Below are 20,661 nucleotides of genomic sequence, written 5' to 3' on the forward strand. Positions count from 1 at the left end.
AGAGTTCGTTGCTTCTCCTTGGCATTCTGGGGGTGTGTATGCAGACCTTGCAGGCAAGTATTGTCTTCCTTACTATACCTGGCCTGGCAAAACTAACACCACACTCCGGATGCGCTCCCTTTGCTATGGGTGCGTGTATCCCTACGTCCCACCTCAGCACAGGGGACGGGTCTGGTCTGCGGGCAGCACCGGCGTAACACCCGCCTTACCTATTCACTGGCAGGAATCACAGGAGCGGCAGAAATCTGCCACATCCCCTAATGCCCCCGGCCAGTAGTAACGCTGCAACAGCCGGGCTCTCGTCCGAGTGACCCCCTGGTGCCCCGCTAGTGGAATTGAGTGGGCTACCTGTAACAACTGGTGCCTATACTAACTCAGTACCACTAACTGTTGTCTACCGGTCCAGACCCTATCTAGACCCATAGCCGTCTGCTCTCTATATAAGAGCTCACAGTGCCATGAGAAACATTCTGTAAGGGATCGGGGGGCACGTCCTGCACAAGATGCCCCCTCCTCACTCACCCCGGCCCCCGCATCTGTCGCTGCCTCGGTTCTCCCTCTTGCTCCAGCGCAAGCAGGTCCCTCCTCCTTCCCCACGGAAGCCGGGTCCCACTTGGGCCGCGCGCGCCAGCCCGACAGCATTACAGATCGCGCGCATGGACCCGCACTTCTTGTAGACAATGTCCTGCGCCTGTCTCCACCCCCAGCCATCGTGGGATGCTGCGCAACGTGCTCAAGAAGCGCAACCGCCCCTAATCCTCCCCCTTGGTCCTTCTCACTATCCCTGCAGCTCTGGGGGTGCACTTCCGCTCCTTCCCTTCTCCCATTGGCCTTTGCTCTGCATTTAGTTCATGTCCCCGCGTTCAGTCAGTGCTCAGCATAATCTTCTTAGCTCCGTGCTGTTTGGTTTTGTGCTTGGCTCTCTCTTGTGTTTTCTAGTCTCCTCGTTCCTGACCTGCCCTGTCTGCGTGCCCTCTCTGGATCTCGATTTCTAGCAAACGGAGACTCGACTACGCTTACCTCCCTTCTCCTCGGACTCCGCAAACGGACAACAACGACGTGGCTCTCTCTACTCCCAGACCATTGGCTTACAGACTCGACTATGCTTCCCTCTGTAACCCAGGATACGGCAAGAACCCGACTAACCTTTCTCTACAGCCCTAGACACGGCTATGCTCAATACCACACTCCGGGTACGCGTCAGCTGCTGTGCGTGTGTGGGTTCTCCCTTCTCCACCTCAGTACCGGGGTCTTGTCAGGTTTGCAGGCAGCACAAGCGTTACAATATGCTGAGCCCAACAAACCCTGACCCCCCTGAGGTGGACTCAGTCTTGGCCTTGATCTCTGAAAATTTTTCCTATCTGCAGGATCAGATCTCACTCAACAAGTTTCTACATTGTCCCTGCAACAACCTCAAGCTAACGTTGTTAGACCTGCATCCCTCTCTCCCGTTGTCCAAGAGGTGGCTGCCGCACTTGAACCACGGATTCCTACGCCTAACAGGTATGCCGGAGACCCGCTCGCATTCCGGGGTTTTCTTAACCAGTGCCACATACAATTGGAGCTCACTCCCTCTCGCTTTCCTACTGACCATACCAAAGTAGCCTATATTATTGCCCTATTGACCAGGGAGGCATAAGCTTGGGCCTCATACATCTGGGAATTAAGGCCCAAATTCACCCATGACTTCGCAAGTTTTAAAAGGGAGTTTTGCCAAGTCTTCGATACCCCTGGTCGTAGGCACATGGCCGCATCCTCTCTTTTCCACATTTCGCAGGGTCGGAGGTCTATAGCACGGTAAGCGTTGGAGTTTCGGACTATTGCGGCAGAGACAGATTGGAATAACGGGGCGCTCTCCGCCGCCTTCTGGCAGGGACTATCTGGATTGCTGAAGGACGAGTTGGCCTCCCAGGAGAGACCGCCATCTCTAGAGGACTTAATTGCCCTTTGCATAATGGTAGACCAACGGTTGCAGGAGAGACGTACCGAGCGCCAGACTCCCCGTTTTTTTCTGCCGATGTCTTCCATCCCCAGGACTTCGCTACTGAGCCTCCCAGCTTTGGATGCACCTGAACCTATGCAGCTGGTAGCCAACAACTCTCTTCCTCGGAGAGACTGCATCGCAGGAATGAGGGTCTCTGCTTTTACTGCGGCTACCGCGGACACACCTTGTCACGTTGTCCCCTGAACCGGGAAACACTAGCACCAAGTGAGGTATGAGGGGATCTCATTGGGTACTATTTCTTCTCTCCCCTCTAACAAGGTGAATCACCCCAAGAGAATCCTCTTGCCCGTCCTTCTTGAAGGGCCCAACTTCTGGGTTTGTGCCTCAGCCTTCCTCGACTCCGGTTCCGGGGGTTATTTCGTGGACCAGGACTTTGCTGTCGAGAACAACAGCCCACTGATGAAGAAGGCGGTACCTGTCGGTCTCGAGGCCATAGATGGACGGCCGCTCCAGACTGCCTTCATTTCCCTTGAGACACCTCTCTTGTCACTATCCACAAAGGACAGACACTCTGAGCTGATCTCCTTTGACGTCATCCATTCTCCTTCGGTTCAGGTCATCCTGGGACTGCCGTGGTTTCAAAGACATAACCCTGTCATAGATTGGACTGACAAGTCATCCATTCAATGGAATTCTCTCTGTCCAGGAACCTCGACTTCCCCAGTAGCGGTACTTGCCGGCCTGGATTTTACCACTCTGGGGGAGACCTCCCTGCCCGAAGTCTATTCAGAATTCCTGGAGATCTTCAATAAGACCCACGCCAAGGTCCTCCCGCCACACCGTTCATTTGACTGCCCTATTGATTTGGTGCCTGGGTCCGTTCTTCCCAAAGCCAGGTCTTACCACTTATCCTTGCCGAGACTAAGGCCATGGCGGAGTACATCGAGGAGAACCTCAAGAAGGGTTACATCCAAAACTCTACCTCTCCAGCCGGAGCAGGGTTTTTTTTTGGTGGAAAAAAAAAAGACGGGACACTTTGCCCTTGTATCAACTATCGGGGCCTCAATAAGGTCACGATAAAGAACCACTACCCCCTACCCTTAATCTCGGAACTCTTCGAAAGACTGCAAGGAGCCACTATTTTTTGTAAGCTTGATCTGCGGGGTGCTTACAATTTGATTCGTATCCGTGAAGGGGATGAGTGGAAAACCGCGTTCAACAAGCGTAGCGGCCACTGTGAATATCTGGTAATGCCGTTTGGGCTATGCAATGCACCTGCCGTTTTTCAAGACTTTATGAATGAGATCTTTTGCGATGTCCTAAATATTTTTGTGATTGTATACCTGGATGATAATCTAATTTTTTCCAAAACTCTGGTTGAACACATCCAGCATACTAAGCTTGTCCTTTCTCGTCTTCAAAGAAATCGACTCTACGCTAAGAGGGAGAAATGCCTGTTTCACCGGTCTTCGACTGCATTCCTGGGGTATATAATCTCCGACAAGGGCTTCACTATGGATCCGGAAAAACTCAAGTCGGTATTAGAATGGCCACAACCCAACTCCTTAAAGGCGATCCAGCGATTTCTCGGTTTCGCTAATTATTACCGGAAGTTTATTCGGAATTTCTCTGCCACGGTGGCACCAATTACCGCTCTTACCAAAAAGGGGGCCGATCCTTCTTCCTGGCCTCCTGAAGCTAGTCGGGCGTTCGACTCCCTGAAGAAGGCATTCGTCTCTGCCCCTATCTTATGGCACCCTCTCTTTTACATTAGAGGTCGATTCCTCTGATATTGGAGCAGGCGCTATTGTTTCCCAAAGAGCCGCTCCCCAAGAAAAACTTCATACCTGCAGTTTTTTTTCCAAAAAATTCTCTCCTGCTGAGAGGAATTATGATGTCAGTAACAGGGAACTGTTAGCCATAAAGATGGCCTTTCAAGAATGGAGACACCTGCTAGAAGGGACCGAGGAACCCATTGCGTTCCTCACAGACCACAAAAAAAATTATATATTGAAGGCGCTCGTCATCTCGGTTCTCGCCACGCTCGCTGGGTTCTGTTCTTTTCCAGATTAAATTATACCATCTCATACATCCCGGGTACCAAGAATGTTAAAGCGGATGCCTTGTCCCGTCAGTGTGCCACAGAGGAGAGGTCTGAGGAGATCCCTGAGAGCATCTTATTTCAGCGAACTCCTTTGATGAGTAGCGCTGTTGCTCCGACGGCATTCATTCGTTCCATGTACAAACGCAGGGCTAGCCTGAAAGCGGGTCAAAAGAACAATCGACCTCCGGTGTGTCCAGATGTGCCTACCCCTGCTTTTCTGGCCCAGTATAGAGACTATTTGCAAGGTCCCTCACCAAGGCCAAAACCTATTGCTGCTCAACCGATATTGAGCATAACTTTAGTGTCTGGTACCGGGGATGTAACGGTTCAGGACTCGGATACGTTCAAGGCCCTTTTGCCCTCTACCAGTATGGCTAGTCTCCAGGTGTCTTGTCGCTCTTCTCTTGCAGGGACTTCTGACCAGGGAACACTTTCTACCCAATTGTCTCAGGGTGGGTTACCGCCTGGGGAAGCTGATCGAGCCACGAGAGAACGTTACTCTAAAAAGAGGAGCCTGCGGGCCTCTAAGACTCATATTCCCTCTTGAGACTGGAAGGACTGGTCTTATGGGAATACCAGGTTGACCGATGATAAAGATATTGCTGATGATGCATGCAGTGTAAATAGTGGATTCAGTCATTATACTATGTCAGTTACATCTGATATTTCCACATCCACCAACACTACCTCACTCACAGGGTCTGCTGTAGCAGGGTCCGCTGGGTCTTACCCATGGTGTCATCCTAGGTTTCAGGGATATGTACCCTTTATGGACCGCACAAGGTTCTTACTCGAAACCGAGACCATAGTAGATGATTGGTAGGCGGAAGGAGTGTTTAGTCCTGATGAGGCTGCACGAGAAATGAGGAGAAGAGAAGACATTATAGCGGGTATTGTACAGCCTACGGGTAAAATCTCTGAGAATTATGTGCCCCCGGTGCAAGAACCGTTGCACTGGGTTCCGCCAGGTAAGAGGAGGGGAGAAACAAGGACATTGGAGCACAGCAAAAAGACAGGCTGGCGGCAGTGACTGCGTGCAAAAGCTTTATTCCGGCAACATTGCCATTAAAAAGGTAAGGTAAGGCTGAAGGTCGCCGGCTCACTAAGATTAGCCCAGCTGAGCGGCATGTAGTACAAAAGTACCGGAGTTCTCATGGGTTCGAGTATCCATATGTCCCTGAGCCGTTAATGTGGGAAATTTACGCCCACCGTGAACAATGTTTAGTGGAAGCTGTAAAGGCTTACATACTGGAGAACAGTCGAAGTACCTTTCATAACATACATGCGAGGATAGCGTATCTAGTGCAAGTTTGGAAGGTAGGTAGGGCGATCACTGTATATGGACAGGATGGAGTACATCTCAGAATGAAATCCCAAGAGGGTGTTCTCAATCACAGTCACTGATGAGCCAGGAACACTATTACTGATGAGAAGGTTCTCCATGTTGGATGAACCTATGTTAATACTACAGCCATTTTGTATGTGTTTATTAAATACCTGACGTGCTGTTTTTCACAGAGAACTGTATACAGGTATTATGCATATTAATGTGATGATCATGTGAAATGTTGTATTGTTTTGTTCAGGTTTCATTTGACAATGGTACCCGAAAATGTAGGACCCAAGCGGGGTCGTTGGGAATCCATCAGAAGGAGAGTGTAGCAGGGTCACCCCATACTACTATTCTGCCCTTTGGCTGGCAGTAAACCCTGGTACAATCAGGTTGCCAGTAGTTGTTATGGGGTTTTCCCCCTCACCTTTGGTACTGCACTTCAGTGACAGTAGAGGGTGGTACATCCTATTGTAGCTGGGGCACGCTTAGTTAAGTTATGGTGGGTAAAAATGTGACAAAAATCCTCCACAGTAAAGCATATAGCAAATGGAAATATTACTGTATGCTCATGGGATAGGTGAAACCTATACCATGCTTCAGTTTGCAAAGCCAGTATGACCAACCCCACACTGATGAGACCCAATAAGGTCGAAACGGCTGTCAGTGTGTGGGTTTACTCGCTATGCATCTTAACCCAGGCTGTGCTCAATAGCTGTGAAATGCAGCAAGCATAAGCTTATAGGGGACAGTGTTATATGGTTTTGAAGCAAAAGGTGGCACTGCGTGCTCATTTGCATGTCATTTCCCAGAATCCCTTGCTGCAGTGGAAGTGCTGTGTCCTGGTTGATAATGGTGAAAGACGGGGTTGCAGACCTGTCTAAGGTTGCGGGCATGGTCAGCGCTTAGCTGCTGACCCGCACTGAGCTGCGCTCACGCTTGTCAATGAGTCCCTGCAGCCGCAATGAGAGCGGTTTTAGCAGGGGCTCGCGCACACTTCCGCAGGTGTGCAGATGCGTAGCAGACAGAAAAATTTAAGTTTCGGCGCTGAGGGCCGGTCACATAAGCGGTTCGCCCAATGAGGGCGAACCAGCTCCGTGACGTCACTGGCCCGCCCATAGACATGCCCCCGGACGGAGTGTGTAGTAAGGCCAGGCCTAAGCCTCTGCGCGCCTCCGCACGGCTGCAGTCTCTATGGACTCAGCCGAAGACATTCAAATGAGCATACAGGAATATTTCCATTCGCTATATGCTTTACTGTGGAAGGTTTTTGTTATGGTTTTGTCACGTTTTTACCCACCATAACTTAAGTGTGTGTGTGTGTGTGTGTGTGTGTGTGCGCGCGCGTGCGTGCGTGCGTGCGTGCGTGTGTGTGTGTGTGTGTAAAATGGAAATATTACTTTATGCCCATTTGCATGTATATATATATAGTTTTGAAGCAAAAAGTGGCACTGTGTGATCATTTGCATGTAATTTCCCAGAATCCTTTGCTGCAGTGGAAGTGCTGTGTGCTGGGTGATAATGGTGAAAGGCAGGGTTGCAGACCTGTCTAAGGCTGCGTCCATAGAACGTGGAGCAGCGCTGAGCCGCGTGGACGCTGATGCTCACCTGATCAAACAGCGTCCGCGATCGGGAGGCGGGGCAGTGACGTCGGTGGGCCAATCGCCCTTGACACACCGACATCAACGTCACGGCGCTGACGTCACGGCGCCGTGACGTTGACGCTGTTTTGCGCTGATTGGATGTTTTCAGCCGACAGCACGCTGAAAAACAGCTTGGCTGTCGGCTGAAAAATCCAACTCGTCAGCACGCCTGAGCCCCCTCTAAAGACATCCTCATTGAGGATGCCGGGGCTCAGCGCGGAGCGTCCGCATGGCTCAGCACGGCTTGTCCTTCTATGGACGTGGCCTAAGACATACAAATGAGCACACAGTAATATTTCCATTTGCTATATGCTTTACTGTGGAGGATTTTTGTTACTTTTTTTACCCACCATAACGTACGTGTGTGTGTGTGTGTGTGTGTGTGTGTGTGTGTGTGTGTGTGTGTGTGTGTGTGTGTGTGTGTGTGTGTGTGTGTGTGTGTGTGTGTGTGTGTGTGTGTGTGTGTGTGTGTGTGTGTGTGTGTGTGTGTGTGTGTGTGTGTGTGTGTGTGTGTGTGTGTGTGTTTGTTTTGTTTTATTTATTTATAGTATAATAAATGGTATATAGTGAGTATAGAGGTTATAAGTGGTATAGAACGGGTACACTGTAGTCTACAAGTAGAGACTACCATGGAGCCAGTATTTACAATGTCTTATCTTACACCTGATAGGTTCCTTCCACTGTCTGTCAATCCCTCATCTAACCAATTGCAAGCCTTATCCCCCCTGCCAAGGGTGTGTTTAGCCTAAACACATGACGTGTGGTCAGCTGACAGACCCGGAAGTTGCTGCAAACTCGATGGCTGCAGGTACCACAGTGTTCAGGCTAATCAGATCTGGGGGTTTCACACACAACCTGACTGTACATTTATACAGTATACTATAACTGTGTCTGGTTTAATAGATACAAGTTTTTACATTAATAATTAACTTATATGTCTGAAAACTGCTGTAACTTTAGATTGTATTCTGGGAAGGGACTCCTTTAAAAAAAATGTTTTATATGTTTTCTTTTGTCTCTGAGGCATATTCCCTTTGTCTCCTATTATTTTGTCATTACTTTTACTGCGGTGAAGTGCTGTGCACATGGATGACGCTATACAAATAAAGATATACATACAAACAACTTATTTGTCCAGAAACTGATTATTATAATATTTTATACTATTCTAATATAATACTATTATAAATATTATAGTATTATACTATTATGAATATGTATGAATTTGTAGTAGTATGTATGTGTGTGTGTGTATATATATATATATATATATATATATATATATATATATATATATATATAATTATATTATAATATATACACACATTTTGTAAATTATATGTACTATATATGTATGTGTTTATACTGTATACTGCTTATAAATAATGTATACTATTAATGTATGTCTTTATTTATATAGCGCCATTAATGTACTTAGCGCTTCACAGTAGTAATACACGTGACAATCATATAAATAATATCATGGGAATAAGTGCTTCAGACATAAAAGTAACATGTCGGAAGAGGAGTCCCTGCACCAAAGAGCTTTCAATCTAATATATATATATATATATATATATTCTAAGAAACTGAAGTACTGTATATGTACATATTAAAATATGTACATATAAATATATATATATATGTGTGTGTATATATTAGAAATATTGGTATACATAGATTATCTTTGACTTAAGTAATTATTTATTTTATGAGGCTACCACAATTCTGAAAATACAGAAGTGCTATTTTGGGTTTAAGAGAAAAATATATATTATTACAACAGTTATTTGGGAAGAAATACAAATTACTATTATTTAAGGCTATCAAATACCCAAAAGTAAATGGGTGCTTTTGATTTGTGTTATTTGTCTCCAAAAAGATGTATACAGATTAACATAACACTCTTTTCTGTATGTACAACAAGCTAAAGAAACTGAGGAGATCACAGCAAAATCTGAGGATTCAGAGGTAATGGAGAATGGGTTAAACCGTTAAAGGGCCAGTCCTACATATGAGCAAAGTGACCCAATGACAGTGACATGTTTAATGGGTTAAAGGGTCAGTTGTATGTACGAGCAAAGTGACCTAATGGCAGTGACATGTTTAATGTGTAGGAGCAAAGTGACATAATGACAGTGACAGGTTTAATCTCTTCTAATAAATATTGTGTATAATGCAATTAATTTTTTTAATAGGAATCTGATTCCAGTGAAGAGATTAACAGTGCATCGGAAAGTACGTTTTTTATTTATCTATCTGTGAGGGAAAGGAGGGCAACGGGAAAGAAAAAGGAAGGAGAGGACAATGGGAGAGGAGTGTGAGAGAAAAAGAAAGCAGGATGGGAGAGGAGGATGTGGGGTTGGAGGGAGAGGGGTGGGTTGAAAGTAGAGATGTAAAGTGGAAGGGGAGAAAATGGAGAGAACGATGGGAAAAAGAAGGCAAGAAGAGGGTGACGGGAGCGAAAGGAGGGAGAGGGGGACGTGAAAGGAGCTGATATGAGGATGATCTTTACTGAAAGAGTAGTGGATGAATAGAACAGCTTCCCAGCAGAGGGAGTGAGAGGTTAATACAGCAATGATTTGGAATAGACACAACCAGGTTTTCAATATGGGAAGAAGGCATTGATCTAAGGGGTCCGAGGCCTCACCGGAGTGTTGTTAGATGCGATGGATTACGGGGGCTGATTCTCTGTGCTCTTTCTTTGCAGTGGATTTCTTGCGCAATCTCTTCTCCCGGACCATGGGACTCAGCACCCCGGAGAAAGTTCTGGATGAGCTGAGCCTGGAAGGGGTGGGCAGGTTTATGCAGAGTGAGAGATGTAAGCCGACACTACATGTCCTTTTAAAGCATCTCATACATGTGTGCGGTTGGTGGAGATCTCTCTGACCTCTGCTAATTGCAACTCCCTTCCTGCCCGCAGGTAAAAACGTGGTGTGTATGGTGGGAGCTGGCATCTCCACGTGTAAGTAACAATGAGACTCCTTATAATTATTTTCCTAACTGAACCTATATATACTGTACTCTAAATAACTTCTACCCCTAATGGAGCCTACAACTGCTCCCTATAAATCCTCCCATTACTTCTGTTATAACAGCTACCTATACCACCTCTGACCACTCCTATAATTTCTCCGTATATAGATATTGGCAACGTTATTGCAACGCCTGGTGCACTCCCCCAAGTGAAATAGCAAGAGAGCCCAACCCCTTCTTGTGTGCGGCTGATTCAAACCAATGGCCGCTTTTCCTCCTGGTGCGCGGTGTATGTCCCTCTGCATCACGCCACGGGTTGGAATAACGTTAGCTACATCTTTACCTCCTCTACCCACTCTATAACGTTTCTCCTAAACACTCATATTATTATTATCGTTTATTTGTAAAGCGCCAACATATTCCGCAGTGTGGTACAAGGAGGTATAGGTATTTGATCATGCACATACAGATGCATACTATATAACTACTCCTATAACTCCTACCCTAACCGCTCCTATAAGTCCTCCTCTATCCTCTCAGCATTAACTCCTCCATTAAATGCTCCCTGTTCTCTAATTCCTTCCCACACTGAACTTATGAACACTCCCTATAACTGCTACATATAAGTCCTCCTCTTTAGCTGCAGGGATCCCTGATTTCCGCTCCCCCAGCAGCGGTCTGTACTCTAACCTTCAAAAATACAACCTGCCGTATCCCGAGGCCATCTTCGAAATCGGATTTTTTAAGGTAAAAACAGCTCTTAACCCCTTTAGTGCCCTATTGATGAACGTCAATAAAAGTGCCACCCCAGGGCCCTTATGATGTAGACCAGCGGTGCGCAATCTGTGGGGCGCGACCCCCAGGGGGGGCGCGAGACTGCCGACGGGGGGCGCGGGGTTTACAGAGGCCCCGCGAGCTTCCCGAAGGCACTTAAATTAAGTGCCGGGGGAGCTGCAGGGCCTCTGTAAACCATACTTACCCGTGGCTCCGGCGGCTTCCTCCCGGCGTCGCCATGGCAACGCGGCGTCAAAATGACGCTGCGAGGTCATGTGACGTCACGTTGCTATGGCAACGTGACGTCATTACGCCGGTGCGAGGGTAAGTTGGGGTTGGGGGGGCGCGGGAGTGAGGGGACAGCCGGCAGGGGGGCGCAGGGAAAAAAGTTTGCGCCCCCCTGATGTAGACCATATATCATTGGCCCTTGTTCGGTTTTTATTGCCTACAAGCATACCCCGCATTGACGTACGCAATGGGTCCAGAGCATGTATGTAAAGTGAAAATGTACTTAAAGTGAAGCAGTACCTTTTTTTCCACTTATCGATGCATGTACTGTAATTGCTGTTCAGGACGTGCCTGTGTCCTACTCACAGGCGCATGGGCGAGCTGCCGTTTTCCAATTGGGCGAGGGAAACAGTGTGTCACACAACTACGGCGGTCTGTAGGACAGAATTTGTCCGTACTTGCGAAGCGAGCGTACGGACACAGGGGAATGGTGCTATTGTAAATGGGTCCGTAAAGTGAAGGTCCGTATAGAGGGGTATGCTTGTACTACATTGAAGGGGCAGCCTCGTCCCCCCTGCCTGTCACATCCGGAACTAAAGCCACATCACGTGATCGCACCAAAGAGCCGTCACTTGATGCAGAAGGGCTGGAGTGTCCGTGGTCAGGGAGTTGTTAATATCGGGAAGGAGAGACATATAGGAAGGCGAGGGAGGAAGACCAGTGATAAAATTAATGTTGTCCCCCTCCCACTCTTTGTCCTTGGGGGGAAAAAAGAAAGGGTGAAATAGAAAAGAGAGTGAGAGTACAGATAAAGATTAATGTCTTCCCCCTTTCTCTGTATCGGAGATGAGCATGTGGCTGGGCCACTTTTAGCTTTCCATCCATTATAACATTGATATTTCCCTACAGATTTTACTTGCCAGCTGGGACAGGAAAGGGTAAAATCAGACAAGTCACTCAGAGATAACTTTTGCATCCTTATCAGTTTTAGCTCAGTGTTTTGTAATGCAGCAGGCAAAAGCTCTGGGAAATATCTATGTTAAAAGGGACAAACTCTGTCTGCTCATTTACATGTCATTACCCAGAATCCTTTTCTGTAGCTTAGCCACCGTGTGATATGTGATAGTGGGGCGAGTGAAGCAGGTTTGATGATGGTGGAAAACACGCAGACGGGTTCTCTCTATATCAACTATTATGTATAGTGCAGAGTCGGTGTCACTAATTCACTTTGAATTATTTGTTCCCGCTCCAGGAAAATCCGGAGCCGTTTTTTGCTCTGGCTCGAGAGTTGTACCCAGGGCAGTTCAAGGTAAGAATGTTAGAGAGAAGCAGGGTATTTGTATGGTGATAAGTAAAAATGAATAGAGTTTTAAGTTATGTATTGCATTGCTTGCGCAACGTTTGACAAAAACATATTTGGATATGGCAAATGACAGTATATAATGTGTAATAAAGTTCATTTTTGATAGAAATTGATATACAGTATTTACTCTATTTAAAAAAATGTCGAAGAGAGAAGCTGGGGTATTTTTTATGAAACATTGTTCAATAGAAAGGAGGGAGGTCACTGTCACGGGAGACCAATGCTTTTAACAACTTAATTACCGGATCTTTTGATTGAACAAAGCGGGAGATAAAATAAATTGTGAGTTATTTACACGAGAAACACACACAGTTTGATTTACAAAATAACACGAATAAACACTTACTGGAACCGGGAAAAACAAAATAAAATGTCCACGGAACGAACTTCACATAAATAAAGTCTCCAGGCACTAATTCCCAGGAGCGGGGTTGGTGCGCAAATAGAGCCGTGAGACAGTCTTTGGCTAGGGGCGCCGCATGCGACCGCTTGTTCTCCGCCGACAGTAATCTTTTCGTTCTGCCCTTGCAGGATTCGTTCACAAATCCTCAGTTCTAACGAACTCTTGAAGCGGGGTACAAATCTTAGTTACGATGGAATAGTCTTCGTACCGCACGATGTATCTTAGATTAATCTCCCGTCCCCACTGACTGCACAGACTTTTAAAACTATTCAAAGCCTATCTGTACTATGTGCAGCCAATCTCGGCGTGGGAACCAAACGCCCACCCTATGGCAGAGTTGCCAACAGTTCATGCAGCCGGGCAAGGGGCTTCATGGTATGCCAAGGGTCATGCGCTGACATCACACCTGAGCCGCTTAGCATACCTAACCAAGACCCCTTCTCTGGTGGAAGAATGTCTACCTCTGTCCCGGACATCTGGACATCTGCTGGGCAAACTGTTTATAATAAATCCTTCTAAAGTAACACTGTGATCTGTCACTGTCTTTGTTAAGTCCGGACTTCTGGCGACGCATCAGCAGGGTGCTTCAAAAGTCTGCACTTAAGTTTATGCATGATTCACTCCCATGGAATTGCCGGTCATATACTGAATCCCCAATGTATTCGCTGCCCCGCCTGTCTGAATGTTAATTTCTTTACTCTCATAACTTTAATGCACTAAAAAGAGAGGAACTTTCATTCATGACTTTGTATAAAAGTTAACAATAAGGAAACCATAACTGCTTCACTGCTTGTACCCCAGCAGCACTCGCACCAAATGTCATAGCGCTCGCATGCTCCTAACCTAAGTTAGCTCCCTGCTTCTGTGCTGTGTGAAAAAGCGGCTGGAGTTAAAACCCTTTTTCCTCTTTGCGGTTTGGCAGTGAAACATTGTTGCAATACTCTGAACTAATACATACAAACTAATACACAAACTGTGACCGCACTCATACAATGTAACTTAGTATAATACATGTGGTCCCTTTATTCCTAGCGGGGGACACACAGACAATTCTAACGCATTTATAGGCTTGCAGCCAGCAGTGGGCTGCATAGCTGACACTTCACATTTATAATATGACTCAAGGGCACCCAGCCGGGCATAATACCTTTTATTTACTGGCCTGGGTTCCCCTTCACAGTCACAATGTTGGAGGAGCGGGTTATGTATATGAGAGGGATTAAATACGTGTAGAACAAGACTGTCAAACACACGGGCCGCATGCGGTCCAAAAGGGGTCACCCTGCAGCCACTCAGCCGACAGGCCCTGCGCTCGAATTATGGGGGAGAGCTGGGACATACAGCACTGGGCTGCCGGGATGGAAGTTGCATCCGGCTGCTGAACTTCCTCACCCCCAGCTGGCCCAGGCCACCTCTGACCCCCGATGTGCGCCAAAAGTAGGGCCCGGACAAAACTAGGGTTCAACTTTCGTGGGGTTTTTTGTGGTGGTGGGGGCATTGTGTGGGTTTTGTAGGGGAGGGTGGGTTTGTGTGTGAGGGTGGTTTTGTGTGTGTATTGTGGTGAGGGAGGTATTGTCTGTATTGTGGGGGGGTATTGTGTATGTATTGAGATAGGAGAGAGTGGGGGAATAGAGGCGAAGAGGTGGGGGGGAAAGGGAGAAATACAGTGGCCCCTTCTCTCAGGGCCACTTACCGGGTTTCCTCTTCTCTTGATGAGGGGATGGAGGAGCGGATGTGGGAAGGAGATGCCAGCGACACTTACATAAAAAGTGTACGCATAGGTGTGACGTGAGGGGGTACCCAGGCCAATAATAAAGGTAGTATGCCTGGCTGGGTGCCCCTGAGCCATATTGGGAATTTGTCAAGTGTCAGCTCTGCAGCCAAGTTATGGCATATAAACAGTATTACAATAAAAATGTGTGCATGTCTTAGTATTCCAGTCGTGTCAACCAGCGAGGATTTCCCTGCTTCAGCACAGACCAGAATAGTAAGACCAGGCAAGGGAATAATTCCCATTCAAAGGTTCCCCGGTATATGCCCAGAACCCAGGGGTGGGTTTCAGTGTATCTCCCACCAGGTATAAGGTGGCGAGAGAAATGTATTTTCTCAGTTTAGAGTGTACAATGTAGAGATGGTTTTTCTGTGAAAGTGTAAAATTAAAAACATTTTAAGTCCAGCACTTAGCAAGGTTTCAGCGGCTTTTTCCTAACTTCTGTTAGGAAGCTCCTAGAGCGCTGAAACTTTCTGTGCCCGTTATTCTGGGAGAAACATGAAAACCCTGTAACTCAATTTTTATAAGTTTATATAAAAATTGGTGAATGAAAGTCCCCCTATTTTAATTGTTCCAACATGTTAGGCACATTTGGACTTTCATTCAAACATCAGAGACAGGGAAAAACTCATTTTATGATTGTTCTCACTTAGAAATGCATTTCAGTAAAGTACTGTGAATGAGCTGAGCATATCCAGCTCCGAACTTCTAAAACATCCCGCTTGCTTGACGCCGCAATGTCTAGGAAGGTCCGGAGTTGAAAGGCTCAGAGCGACTAAGGTGTCAGGGTGGGCGGAATAACCCAAGTACCCCCCGCTTAGTGTAAAGTCCGGGCAGTTGAGCAAATGCTGACTCGCCCAGACTGAGTGTCGCCAGGTAAGGAGGTTGGGTCTCATATGCTAAGCGGCAAAGGTGCGAAGTTCGCACATGCCCATAGCAGAATGAGAAGCCACCTCTGCCAGGCTTGTAAGGTATTGGCAAGTCCGGGATAGGTGGGGAAAATTATTCCCACAGGGTGATTGGCTGCATAGGTTAGGTATAGGAGTTTTAACCCTATAAGAATCCGTGCCGCCCATCAGGAATGAGTTGTACAGTTCTATAAAAAGATTCATCTAAAGTTCTACAAGATTTCGTAACAAGCTTCAGGACTTCGTAAGGACTAAGGTTCCAAGTACCAATACAGCAGTGGCAGAACGAACGATCAGCTCAGTCAGAGTACATAAGCGGTTGCGACTGGCACCGCTGACTGAGGACTGTTTGCGAGCAACTACCGCTCCTGGGAAATTGCTCCTAGAGACTTTGCTTTTCCAGATTTCAATTTGGAAATAACTTATTTCATTTGCCCCATCCCAGTAAGGGTATTTTGAGTGTAGTTGTGTAACATAGTGTGTGTGTCATTTTGTGGAAATAAATTACAATTTATTTTACCTCCTTGCTTTGCTCAATCAAATGATCCAGATATAAAGGTATTAAAAGTGCTGGTATCCCGTGACAATAGGTTTTAGTGATTGTATTCTATTTTTCGTGGTGCGGCCCGAGTCTTGGAGTTGGTCTTAAGAATTGGCTGCCAAGCTATTCTGAATTTGACAGGCATGCCTGGTGTAGAGGAACATCTTTAAAGAGTGTGATGACTTTCTCTCTCTCCTATACCCCTCTCCATTCTTTCTCTCCCGTTTCTCTTCCGTTCCCCTCCTTTTTTTAATTCTGTCCACCTCTACTTTTTTTTTCTCCCCTCCCCCACTCCTTTTTTTTTTTTTTTTCTCCCCTCCTCTCCTTTTTCTTTTCCGTCCTCCCCTTTGTTTTCTCTCGCATCCCCCACTTTTTTCTCTCCCTCCTGCCCCCCCTTCTTTTTCTCCCGTCCCCCTCTCGTTGTTCACTCCCATCCCCCTCTCCTTTTTCTCTCTTTCTTGTCCCCCACTTTTCTTTATCTCACCAGTCTCGCCCTCCTTTCTCCGGTCTCCCAGTCTCCCCCTTCTTTCCCCCTCCTCCCTACTTTCCCCACATCCCTCCCTTTCTCCGTCTCCCTCCCCCTCCTTTCTCCAGTCTCCCCCTTCTTTCTCCCTCCTCCCTACTTTCCCCCTCCTCCCTACTTTCCCCCTCCTCCCTACTTTCTCCGTCTCTCCCCCTTTCTCCGTCTCCCATCTCTATCCCCTCCAATTTTTTTCCCTTTTCCTTTCTCTCCCCCTTCCCCTTCTTTTCTGTCTTGCCTCTGCCTCGTCGCCCTCTCTCGCTTTTTCCCCACTACTTCTTGTATTTCTTACCTTTTCATTCCCTCCTTTCTCTCACCACCACTCCTAGCAAATAATGGTCTTTTCTTTTATAGCCAACGGTCTGCCATTATTTCCTGCGGTTGCTGAAGGAAAAGGGTATTTTACTGCGTTGCTACACTCAGGTACCATGTGTGCTGTAATATACATAGGAGAGGGATCACTCATGGGAGTTGAAATATGTGATTGGGTAGAAATACCTACTGTAATAATTCTATGGGTGCTGTAATATGTTCACGGCAAGCCAGCACCCATAGGTGCTGTAATATCCTTAGATAGGGTAGTTAGTGTCCTAGTATGCTAAAGGAAGACAGTACCCAGAGGTGCTGTAATAAATTCACAAGAGGAGCACCCATGTGTGCTTTAATATCAAGCTGGAGCACCCATGGGTTCTCTGATATCCGAAGGGAATGGAGCCCCCACAACTGCTGTAATACCAGAGGAGAGTACACTGATGAGTGCTGTCATATTATCAGGAGAGAAGAGCACCCATAGGTGCTGTAATATTTTTAGAGGAGGAGCACCCATTGGTGCTGTAATATCAGTGAATGTAGCACCCATGGGTGCTATAATATCTTCAGAGCAAATAGATTTCATGTGTGATGTCATATCTGTCCTTAACCCGTTAGAACATCGACACACTGGAGAGAGTTGCCGGTCTGAGTCCTGATGACCTAGTCGAAGCTCATGGTACTTTTCACACCTCCCATTGTGTGGGGACCTCCTGCAGGATGGAGTATCCCCTCTCCTGGATGAAAGGTACCTGTCCACCTCTCCTCGTCCTCCAAAAAGGAGGATCTCTCTCCTCTTTCAAAGTTAGTCTTTCCCATGTAGGAGCAAAGTGACCCAATGACTGTGATGTCACTGTCAATAGTGTTCAATCGTTTAAAGGGTCAGTCCCATGTAGACGCAAAGTGACCTAATGACAGTGCCATGTTTAATGGCTTAAAGGCCAGTTGGACATACTGTAGGACCAGCATGATCAAATGACGGTGATATTGTAAATTGATACCCCTTAGTCTTCATAATATTTTCCTTTCTTCTTTTAGAAAAGATCTTTTCGGATATGATCCCCAAGTGCGAGAAATGTAACAGTTTGGTCAAACCAGGTAAGTGGTTTAAGGGTTAAAAGCGTCTTCTCCCTTTTGTAAGATGCAATTACCCACAAAATGGTAACAGCAAGCATCAGAGAAGCACAATGCTACATCCAGTATGACAAAAATACACAGTAAAAAAATTACAGGCAGTCCTCGTTTTACAACGCTTCGCTTAACAACGAATGGCTTATCCAGCGCTGTGCAATGCGTACCTATGTTCATTTTTACAACGTCAAAACGGCTTATCCAACGCTCTTACGACACTTTGCAAAGTTGTTTATGTGTATATAATATATATATTATACTAGCTGAGAGACCCGGCGTTGCCCGGGATGTACCCCCCTTCACAGGGGTCTGGCCCCCATGTTCACAACTCCGTTCCCCTTCCGAGCTCTGCCCCCCCCCTCTTCTCAGCTCGGGCCCCCACCCCTCCTCCTTCATAGCTGGGGTCTCCCGTCCCTGCCCTCCACATCACTCTCCCCCCCCTTGCCCCCACATCACTGTCCTCCGCCTTGCACGTCACCTGACTCTCCCCCCCCTTGCACCTCACATTTCTCCCACCCCTTGCATGTCACCTGACTCTCCCCCCCTTACAGCTAACATCCCTCCCCCCCTTGCACCTCACATGAGTCTCCCCCCTTACACGTGACATCACTGTACCCTCCTTTGCACCTCACATTGGTGTGTCCCCCAGCACACAGAGTGTCTGCCATACACACACAGTGAGACACACACACACAGTGAGACACACACACATACAGTGAGACACACACACATACAGTGAGACACACACACACACAGTGAGACACACACACACAGTGAGACACACATACACAGTGAGACACACACACACAGTGAGACACACACACACAGTGAGACACACACACACAGTGAGACACACACACAGTGAGACACACACACACAGTGAGACACACACACACAGTGAGACACACACACACAGTGAGACACTCACACACACAGTGAGACACACTCACACAGTGAGACACTCACACACACAGTGAGACACACTCACACAGTGAGACACACTCACACAGTGAGACACACTCACACAGTGAGACACACTCACACAGTGAGACACACACACACAGTATCACACACTCACAGTGTCACACACACACACACACACAGTGTCACACACACACACACAGTGTCACACACACACACACACACACAGTGTCACACACACACACACACACACACACACCGTGTCACACACACACACACAGTGTCACACACACACACACACACAGTGTCACACACACACACACACACACACACAGTGTCACACACACACACACGACCTCTTCTTGGGCAGCAGCTTGGGCTGGGTGTTGGGCAGCAGCTTGGGCTGGGTGTTGGGCAGCAGCTTGGGCTGGGTGTTTGGCAGCAGCTTGGGCTGGGTGTTGGGCAGCAGCTTGGGCTGGGTGTTGGGCAGCAGCTTGGGCTGGGTGTTGGGCAGCAGCTTGGGCTGGATGTTGGGCAGCAGCTTGGGCTGGGTGTTGGGCAGCAGCTTGGGCTGGGTGTTGGGCAGCAGCTTGGGCTGGATGTTGGGCTGCAGCTTGGGCTGGATGTTGGGCAGCAGCTTGGGCTGGGTGTTGGGCAGCAGCTTGGGCTGGATGTTGGGCAGCAGCTTGGGCTGGATGTTGGGCAGCAGCTTGGGCTGGATGTTGGGCAGCAGCTTGGGCTGGGTGTTGGGCAGCAGCTTGGGCTGGGTGTTGGGCAGCAGCTTGGGCTGGGTGTTTGGCAGCAGCTTGGGCTGGGTGTTGGGCAGCAGCTTGGGCTGGGTGTTGGGCAGCAGCTTGGGCTGGGTGTTGGGCAGCAGCTTGGGCTGGGTGTTGGGCAGCAGCTTGGGCTTGATGTTGGGCAGCAGCTTGGGCTGGATCTTGGGCAGCAGCTTGGGCTGGATCTTGGGCAGCAGCTTGTGCTGGATCTTGGGCAGCAGCTTGGGCAGCAGCTTGGGCTGGGTGTTGGGCAGCAGCTTGGGCTGGGTGTTGGGCAGCAGCTTGGGCTGGGTGTTGGGCAGCAGCTTGGGCTGGATCTTGGGCAGCAGCTTGGGCTGGATGTTGGGCAGCAGCTTGGGCTGGATGTTAGGCAGCAGCTTGGGCTGGGTGTTGGGCAGCAGCTTGGGCTGGGTGTTGGGCAGCAGCTTGGGCTGGGTGTTGGGCAGCACGCCCCCCTGCGCGATGGTCACCCCGGCCACAAGTTTGGAGGTTAGTGCTGGTGGGGAGAGGAGGGGGGTTGGGTGTAGGAAAGGCATGCCAGTGTCCCCCCACCGGCCGCCCCAGGGGACACTCAGCTGCGCCGCGACAGCCCTGTCCGTCCCCCCCGCCCTGGCATGTCCCGCAGCGTGGGGTAAGGCTGCGGCCCCACTAACTGCTGCAGCGCACACCTCGGCGTGCGCTGTGCGTATAAGCACCCCCTCAATGGGGCTGGGCCCAGTACGCACCTTCCCACGCCGTTCTGCCAGGTTTTTTTAACTCAATGAAATTAAGTTTAGAACTGGCGACGTTGGCGTGGCCACGCCCCCCGCCGGCGGTTCACCCAATGAGCGCGAACCAGCCGCGGGACGTCGTGGCCACGCCCCCACAACCCCCCCCCCCCTGCCATCTCCCTCCCGTCGCAACTTCTCCCAGGACCGCGGGTGCAGCGCTGTTCACGCACCGCCCCCCCCCCCCCCCCCGCCGAGCGCGCATGCACTGGGACCGCAGCCTAAATCCGTCCGGCCCAGTGGACAGGCAG

The 20,661-nt window shown here is 48.4% G+C and overlaps 1 protein-coding gene across 3 annotated transcripts in view; it reads left to right on the forward strand.

Moving 5' to 3' along the window:
- SIRT2 (sirtuin 2) overlaps window positions 1-20,661 on the forward strand; it is a 45,670-nt gene that overhangs the window by 17,933 nt on the left and 7,076 nt on the right. For 2 of the 3 annotated variants that reach the window (XM_075613350.1, XM_075613351.1), the window contains 9 exons: window positions 8,950-8,993; window positions 9,221-9,260; window positions 9,733-9,843; window positions 9,946-9,987; window positions 10,639-10,745; window positions 12,253-12,309; window positions 16,861-16,929; window positions 17,434-17,563; window positions 17,854-17,913. In XM_075613350.1, coding sequence (XP_075469465.1) covers window position 9,260; window positions 9,733-9,843; window positions 9,946-9,987; window positions 10,639-10,745; window positions 12,253-12,309; window positions 16,861-16,929; window positions 17,434-17,563; window positions 17,854-17,913 — 577 coding nt within the window. In that variant the 5' untranslated portion in view covers window positions 8,950-8,993; window positions 9,221-9,259. Of the gene's footprint in view, window positions 1-7,760; window positions 7,831-8,949; window positions 8,994-9,220; window positions 9,261-9,732; window positions 9,844-9,945; window positions 9,988-10,638; window positions 10,746-12,252; window positions 12,310-16,860; window positions 16,930-17,433; window positions 17,564-17,853; window positions 17,914-20,661 lie in introns of those variants that run through there. The other variant, XM_075613349.1, reaches the window with a different exon arrangement.

Source organism: Ascaphus truei, chromosome 9 (genome assembly GCF_040206685.1).
Source record: "Ascaphus truei isolate aAscTru1 chromosome 9, aAscTru1.hap1, whole genome shotgun sequence".
NCBI classification, from domain to species: Eukaryota; Metazoa; Chordata; class Amphibia; order Anura; family Ascaphidae; genus Ascaphus; species Ascaphus truei.